The sequence below is a fragment of the Malaclemys terrapin genome, chromosome 1 (genome assembly GCF_027887155.1).
Source record: "Malaclemys terrapin pileata isolate rMalTer1 chromosome 1, rMalTer1.hap1, whole genome shotgun sequence".
NCBI classification, from domain to species: domain Eukaryota; kingdom Metazoa; phylum Chordata; order Testudines; family Emydidae; genus Malaclemys; species Malaclemys terrapin.
In genome coordinates, this window is record NC_071505.1 from 353,306,854 (window position 1) to 353,315,563 (window position 8,710).

The 8,710-nt window shown below is 46.9% G+C and overlaps 1 protein-coding gene across 1 annotated transcript; it reads left to right on the forward strand.

Moving 5' to 3' along the window:
* The first annotated feature begins 3,037 nt into the window (after positions 1 to 3,037).
* LOC128833714 (olfactory receptor 52P1-like) lies at positions 3,038 to 3,985 on the forward strand. Its single transcript, XM_054021795.1, has one exon. The coding sequence runs from the start codon at positions 3,038 to 3,040 to the stop codon at positions 3,983 to 3,985; it is 948 nt and encodes a 315-aa protein (XP_053877770.1).
* The last annotated feature ends 4,725 nt before the right edge of the window (positions 3,986 to 8,710 follow it).

The window sequence follows — 8,710 nt, forward strand, 5'->3', positions numbered from 1 at the left end:
CTGATTTTGAACTTCTGATTCGAAATGAGATGTGTGTGTTGTCAGATGCTACCAGTGTGGTGCTCTGCTCTGTTCTATGTTGATATCAATCGGCTGCATACGTGTTCCCTCTGTGTGCTGTCCCAGCTCTGCACAGATAGCTGACGCAGCAGACCCCGAGAGAATCCCCAATGACCACAGACTCTAGTAAGGTACGAAGGCACCTCGGCCAGGTTTATTGTTGAAGAGAAACACAGTCTCCAGCTCCCCGGCATAGAAGTCCAAGGTGCTGATGAGGTGCGGCTAGCTAGTACTTATGTGCTCCCTGACAGTGGACTCAGCTCAGTCAGTGGCGGGACTTTCCACTGCCCCCTAGGCCGGACCAAGACACCGCCCCAGGGATGCATTCTTATACACAGGTACAAAAAAGTTATACATCACTCTTGACGTACTGAGGTGCAACCCCTCTACGTAGCAAGGTGCTGCCTCTCACCTTGTACATGTTTGTTTGAACAAAACAACACTATCCGTCATATTCCCCTTTTGGCCCTGTCATTGGGATGGGTCAGCTTGTTCCTTGTTATCTGTGTGCAATGTTCCAGTATTGGAGTGTTCTTATATCTGATGTTCAGTACCTTTTAGGTATGTATCTTCTGGCAGCATCAGCCCTTTCCTTGCCAGCTTCTGTGAGCAGGGCCTGCCTCTGGCTCACAGCTTAACTTTGCTTTATGTTAGCAAAGTCTTGACCATTACTTTAGTTCAGGCCTCAGGCTTCATACTGGGCCTCTGATAAGGGGGGAGGGATAGCTCAGTGGTTTGAGCATTGGCCTGCTAAACTCAGGGTTGTGAGCTCAATCCTTGAGGGGGCCACTTGGGGATCTGGGGCAAAATCAGTACTTGGTCCTGCTAGTGAAGGCAGGGGGCTGGACTCGATGACCTTTCAAGGTCCCTTCCAGCTCTAGGAGATAGGATATCTCCATTAATTTAAAAGGGTTTATGTTTCAGGGCCTCATCTTACTACAGTGTGGTTGATCAGTCAGTATGTATCTCTGATGCTCTTAACTATAAGGTTCTACTATAGATAATGTTTAATACCCTCCTTGACTGCTAATGGACTGGAACATATGTCATCACTTTAGGTGAAGTGAATACCTCATACAACTACTTTCCAAAAGAGAACAAAACTGTTGGGGGTTGAATTGAGAAAAAGGGAAGGATCCAGTCAGCGGCTGGACTTTTCAGTCTAAGTACCACCTTTTATTGAATCAGAGTTGCTACAGGCTTGCAAGCTGTACTGCCCATTCCCCTCCTCCCTAACCCTGATGAGTCAGCCCAGATTTTACTCATGTTACCCCTTTATTGTAAGTATTAGCTCTACCCCTACCCAGGTGGGCAGAACCGATCTCGGTCTTGCCCCAATAAATATTCTTTAATTACCCTGCCAATTCTCCGCACCTGTTTATTGTTTATTCCTGTCCTGACCTGTTTGCCTTATGGGGATAGTTTTTGAGCACTTGGATTTGATCTTTTGCAGCTGTGCGTACATCACGGGACTTTCCCTGCCTGTGTCTGCCGGCTCTTACCAGGCAGACTTGAGCATTTAGCCTTTTATCAAGTTGTGATTACAGGGCTTCCTGTTATGTGCCTTCTGCTAGCGGCTTGCCAGCCAGCATTTACTCTTTGCACTTTACCAGATAGGGCTCGTGTCTAACCACAGCAGCCCCCCTCAAAACATTTCTTGAATTTTTTTCCCTTTTCTGCAATGTTAGTAAGTTGACTTTTCCCTTTAGAAATTGGTCTGAACATTTTCTAGAATTTCTTTAGTTCTTTATCTTCTTAATAACCTCATTTTTGGGATCCTTAGCCCTAACAAGCATGGATTTTTCCCTGATGTGTTTAATGTCCCTGATCAATTTTCATAACTTCCAATTTGGATTGCTGGCTATTTACCGTTTCCCTAGTGTTTTATACATTGCTTTTCTCTCCACCCCGAATTGCAGCCATCCCTTTGCCACTGAACCTGGTTTTTAGCCAAAGCTGTCCACTTTCTTGACTGTGGAATCATGGCCATTTCGATGTATATTAAACTCTTCTTAAGGAACTCCCAAGTTTCACTCCCTTTTTTCTTTCTAAATTTTTTTCCCCGGTTTTCCTCACAATTTGCTTCAGCTTTCAGGAATTTGCACTTTTGCAGCATTCAGTCTCTATAGATTTTACTGACGGGAACTGTTTTCTGTTTGTCCATTTCAACATTATCAGTTCCATTCTTTTATTTTGTTCTCCTTTATCATATGCCTCCCTCTTTGTCTCTTCTCTAAACTAAGTAGTCTCAGACTTTTCGGTCTATCCGTTTATGGCGACCTCTCCCATTCTCACAGCCTGTCTCAGAAATCCCCTCTCTATCTGCTACATCATTTATAGAGATTGGGTGTCCAAAACTGAGAGCATGTCCAGAGCAGGTTATTCTCCATCTCATTCCTTAGGCATTCGAGCATTGTCTTTGTTTTGGGCACTGATGCGAATGAACAGGTGTTTCTGTAGAGCTGCTATCAATGACACCCAGCTTTTTTCCCTGATGAGTGTTCTAGTTGGGATGTTTCCCCTGGCATATGTCTTGGCAAAAGTTTTTTTCCCCCCACTCTCAGATTTTGAGCAACCGAGTAAATGGAGAACTCCCTACAGCACGGACTTTTTAGCCTGGCTTTCATTGCATTAAGGAACAATAATGAATAAACAGTATCTACACTTGTGTTTTCTGCTCGTGCCTATTAAGGTTTCCCAGACCATGATATGTAGGAATTATTGATGCATGGAGCAGCATCAGATATGGAATTGGCATTAGTAGGTTCAGTTGTTCATAATTTATTTTTTGAATAATGAAGGTTATTTTTCAATGCATAAAAAGTGACTAATCTGCTTCACCCATCCAGGCATATGTACTCTGACTATCACCCTAGATCCTGGGCACATAGAAGAAGTCAGGGGAGGAGATACCATTCTACTGCTAATGTAGGAGACATCATTCTCCCTCAGAGTTGAACACCTTCTCACCTCCTCCATGTCAGATTCCAACACAACTGACTTCACCAACCCCTCCACCTTCATCCTGCTGGGCATTCCTGGCATGGAAAAGGTCCATGTCTGGATCTCCATCCCCTTCTGCACTATGTACACCATAGCCATCTTGGGGAACTTCACCATCCTTTTCATTGTGAAGAGTGAGCCGAGCCTCCATGGGCCCATGTACCAGTTCCTCTGCATGCTGGCTGTCACTGACTTGGTCCTGTCCACGTCCACGCTACCCAAAACGCTGAGCATCTACTGGTTCAATTCCAGGGACATTGATTTCAGCGCCTGCCTCACCCAGATGTACTTCATGCATTGTTTCTCAGTGATGGAGTCTGGGATCCTCGTGGCCATGGCTCTGGATCGCTATGTGGCCATCTGCGATCCCCTGAGACATTCCACCATCTTGACAAACCCTGTGGTAGCCAAGATTGGCCTGGCCGTGGTGTTGCGTGGTGGCTTACTCATACTGCCCTATCCCTTCCTGGCGAGGAGGTGGCTATATTGCAGAACCAACATCATTCTCCATACGCACTGTGAGCACATGGCTGTGGTGAAGCTGGCCTGCACTGACATCCGCATCAGTAGTTACTACAGCCTCTCTGTGGCATTGTCTGTGACCTTTTTGGATATATTTTGTATTGTTGTGTCGTATACTCAAATCCTAAGGGTCATATTCAGTCTCCCCACAAAGGACGCCCGGCTCAAGGCTTTTGGGACATGCGGCTCACACCTCTGTGTCATCTTAGCCTTTCACATCCCACGTCTCTTCTCCTTTCTCACACACCGATTTGGTCAGAATGTGCCCCTGCATTTCCAAATTCTCACTGCCAACGTGTACCTCCTGGTGCCCCCCATGCTAAACCCCATCATCTATGGGGTGAGGACCAAACAGATCTGGAAGAGGCTGCTTTGGCTTTTTACTCATAAAAGGATTTAAATATTTTATCTTTGTGCTCTGGCTTTCAGACCAAGCTCCCCGCAGAGCTGGCTGGTAACATGGTGCTGAGCTCTCTTTCCTGAGTCACCTTCTAGACAGTTTTACTGTGCTGTGTCAGCGTGACAAACCAGGGAATCAGTCTGTGTACAACTCCTTAACTCAGAGGGGTACTACCTTTCTAATTCATAGAATCTCAGGGTTGGAAGGGACCTCAGGAGGTCATTTCGTCCAACCCCCTGCTCAAAGCAGGACCAGTCACCAACTAAATCATCCCAGCCAGAGCTTTGTCAAGCCTGATCTTAAAAACATCTGGTAACGCCTGGTAACTGGACCGCTGAGGCCCTGCCTTCTCCCCTAAATCTTCCCCAAGACCCCATCCCCATTGCTCCCTGCTCTCACCACCCTGTCACTCTCTGGATCATCTCCACCTCTCTCCCCCACCACCCCAGTGGAGCTCCCTCCCTCTGCTCCAGGTTTGGACAGGAGCTGCTGTAGCCTGAGAAGGAGTCTGCAGTGAGTGCAGCAAGGACATGGTGACTGGGCAATCAGGAGCAGAGAGGAAAGCCAGGAAGCCATTCAAAAGCAGATGATGTTTGGGAATAGAGTTATGAATCAGGTGGGTGAGGCTGTGCATCATACAGTTTGTGGGCCCTAAAGCTCAGCTACAAAGTCCTGAGGGAAGGTGGAAGCCTGTTTGACTTATTTCTTTAGCTTTCAGTTCCCTATTGTTCCTCCCAGCTGGGGGCCTGTAGCTGGCAGTTTCCCTACAATGGGGATGGACTGGGAGCCTTTTGCAATGAGCCAGGCCCCAAGGGCAAGGCAAGGGATCAACTTTGAAGGAAGCAGGACAACAACTGAGAAATGCAGAAAGATAAGCCCCTGCATTAGCTGGGAAGGAGGGATGCTGTGCAGAGGCTGGGGTGGCTTCGGTAGCTCACAGGGAGGGAGATAAACAGCACACCGCCATTAGCTGGCTATTTACACACCTACATGGAACCTTATCTGGAACTACAGGGCACCCATTGCCCTGGGGCTGAAGCCGAACAGTGAACCTGAGTCAAACATATGCTCCTCATGTTAAATAAGATTAGACTTTTCAGCTTGGAAAAGAGGTGACTAAGGGGAGATATGTTTGCAGTCTATAAAATTGTGACTGGTGAAGAGAAAGTAGATACGGAAGTGTTGTTTACTACTTCTCATAACACAAGAACTAGGGGTCATCAAATGAAATTAATTGGCAGCAGTTTTAAAACCAATAAAAGGAAGTATTTCTTCACACAACACACAGTCAACCTGTGGAACTCCTTGCCAGAGGATGTTGTGAAGGCCAAGACTATAACAGGGGTAAAAAAGGAACTAGATAAATTCATGGAGGATAGATCCATCAATGGCTATTATCCAGGATGGACAGGAATGGTGACCCTAGCCTCTGTTTGCCCGAAGCTTGGAATGGGTGACAGGGAATGGATCACTTGATGATTACCCTGGGTGTGTTTATGTAAATACAGTTTGCTCCTGCTTTGCTTAGATTTGCTAGATATTCAGCAGATGGAGCTCATGTTTTGCTCATTGTAATCAACTTAGCTGATGTTGGGTCACACATTATGTTAGTACTGAATGCAAGGATAGTGAAATATGGTTACCAATGGGTAATTATTGTGGGAATAGAGAAAAGCAGGTCTGTGCTTAATGTGTTCCAAAGGAAGGAGGGGTCATGGTTATCAGAAAATACCTTTTTAAGCAGGGGTTTGACTGTTAGAGCTCTGTGAGATTAAGAAGGGTGGGGGCAGGAATTCTGGTCAGAAGACTGCAGGGTCTCCCCAAGGGCATTCCCTAGGCTGGTTTGACCCGTGCTCCCCACTTTTCAAAGAACAGAGCTAAATAGGCTTCATTAGGAGCCTCTTTGTTATTTTAATTGTGGCAGAGCTGTGTTTCTGCCCTGCCTGCTAAGAGCTAAAATCACTGGGAGCTGAAATCACTTGAGTTGGGACAGTCTTTCTGTCCAGCCCACAAAAGAGCTAAACATTACTAAGAGACTTATGTGCAGAAGTCACAGCTGAGAGATGGATGGCAGTGGATGGTGACTGAGAGCCAGTAGGGCAGTGGCGGAAAGGTGCAATGAGCGACCAGCAGGGCAGCAGCAGAGAAGTGTGAAGTATGGCCAGCAGGATGACGATGGGGGGGGCACAGCCACCAGGGTCACAGTGGAGTGGGTAAGATGCCTCTGGGAGATGAACTCAGCAGATGCACCTCTGATCTCCAGGTCTGTCCTGACCAAGGACAGCAACTGTGAGAAGGGTGCAGAGAAGGGTTGGGCATGTGAAGGGGACTCTTGGGTTGCTGGACTTAAGAAACAGAGGGGAAAAGGACACTGCCCAACCTACTGGGGGGGTCTTTTACTCATGATTTATGTTTATGAAGCTCGTTTGTGTTTTCCCAAATTAATGCCAAGTTACTTCCCTCCTTTTATTAAAGGTTTCTGTTCTACACTCAGAATCTCTGCTTGCGAGTAGAAAAGTATTGCCTCTCAGAGGCACCCAGGGGCGGTGTTTAAATTTCCCAGGTTACTGGGTTGGGGTTCGAGCCGGTTCTGTGCTGGTTTGAGGGAACCCCTAGATATTGAACCTGGCCCTGGCTGATGCTGGCTCCACCTGGCAGAATGGTTATATATACAGGTGGTAGAAGTCTAAATAATAAGATGGGTGAACTAGAGTGCCTTACATTACATGAGGATATTAATATAATAGGCATCATGGAAACTTGGTGGAATGAGGATAATCAATGGGACACAGAATCATAGAATCATAGAATATCAGGGTTGGAAGGGATCATCTAGTCCAACCCCCTGCTCAAAGCAGGACCAATTCCCAGCTAAATCATCCCAGCCAGGGCTTTGTCAAGCTGGGCCTTAAAAACCTCCAAGGAACGAGACTCCACCACCTCCCTAGGTAACGCATTCCAGTGTTTCACCACCCTCCTAGTGAAATAGTTTTTCCTAATATCCAACCTGGACCTCCCCCACTGCAACTTGAGACCATTGCTCCTTGTTCTGTCATCTGCCACCACTGAGAACAGCCGAGCTCCATCCTCTTTGGAACCCCCCTTCAGGTAGTTGAAGGCTGCTATCAAATCCCCCCTCATTCTTCTCTTCTGGAGGCTAAACAATCCCAGTTCCCTCAGCCTCTCCTCATAAGTCATGTGCTCCAGACCCCTAATCATTTTTGTTGCCCTCCATTGGACTCTTTCCAATTTTTCCACATCCTTCTTGTAGTGTGGTGCCCAAAATTGGACACAGTATTCCAGATGAGGCCTCACCAATGTCGAATAAATGGGAACGATCACGTTCCTCGATCTGCTGGCAATGCCCCTACTTATACAGCCCAAAATGCCGTTAGCCTTCTTGGCAACAAGAGCACACTGTTGACTCATATCCAGCTTCTCGTCCACTGTGACCCCTAGGTCTTTTTCTGCAGAACTGCTCCCTAGCCATTCGTCCCTAGTCTGTAGTGGTGCATGGGATTCTTCCATCCTAAGTGCAGGACTCTGTACTTATCCTTGTTGAACCTCATCAGGTTTTTTTTGGCCCAATCCTCTACTTTGTCTAGGTCCCTCTGTATCCGATCCCTACCCTCTAGTGTATCTACCACGCCTCCTAGTTTAGTGTCATCTGCAAACTTGCTGAGAGTGCAGTCCACACCATCCTTCAGATCATTAATAAAGATATTAAACAAAACCGGCCCCAGGACCGACCCTTGGGGCACTCCGCTTGAAACCGGCTGCCAACTAGACATGGAGCCATTGATCGCTACGGTTGAGCCCGACGATCCAGCCAGCTTTCTATCCACCTTACAGTCCATTCATCCAGCCCATACTTCTTTAACTTGGCGGCAAGAATACTGTGGGAGACCGTATCAAAAGCTTTGCTAAAGTCAAGGAATAACACATCCACTGCTTTCCCCTCATCCACAGAGCCAGTTATCTCATCATAGAAGGCAATTAGGTTAGTCAGGCACGACTTCCCCTTCGTGAATCCATGCTGACTGTTCCTGATCACTTTCCTCTCCTCTAAATGTTTCATAATTGATTCCTTGAGGACCTGCTCCATGATTTTTCCAGGGACTGAGGTGAGGCTGACTGGCCTGTAGTTCCCCGGATTCTCCTTCTTCCCTTTTTTAAAGATGGGCACTACATTAGCCTTTTTCCAATCATCCGGGACCTCCCCCGATCGCCATGAGTTTTCAAAAATAATGGCTAATGGCTCTGCAATCTCACCCGCCAACTCCTTTAGCACCCTCGGATGCAGCGCATCCGTCCCCATGGACTTGTGCACGTCCAGTTTTTCTAAATAGTCCCGAACCACTTCTTTCTCCACAGAGGGCTGGTCACCTTCTCTCCATACTGTACTGCCCAGTGCAGCAATCTGGGAGCTGACCTTGTTCGTGAAGACAGAGGCAAAAAAATCATTGAGTACATTAGCTTTTTCCACATCCTCGGTCATTAAGTTGCCTCCCTCATTCAGTAAGGGGCCCACACTTTCCTCGATTTTCTTCTTTTTGCTAACATACCTGAAGAAACCCTTCTTGTTACTCTTAACATCTCTTGCTAACTGCAACTCCAAGTGTGATTTGGCCTTCCTGATTTCACCCCTGCATGACTGAGCAATAGTTTTATACTCCTCCCTGGTCATTTGTCCAATCTTCCACTTCTTGTAAGCTTCTTTTTTGC

Excerpts from the sequence above, each read along its gene's own strand:
- LOC128833714 (XM_054021795.1), top strand. The coding sequence starts at position 3,038 with ATGTCAGATTCCAACACAACTGACTTCACCAACCCCTCCACCTTCATC.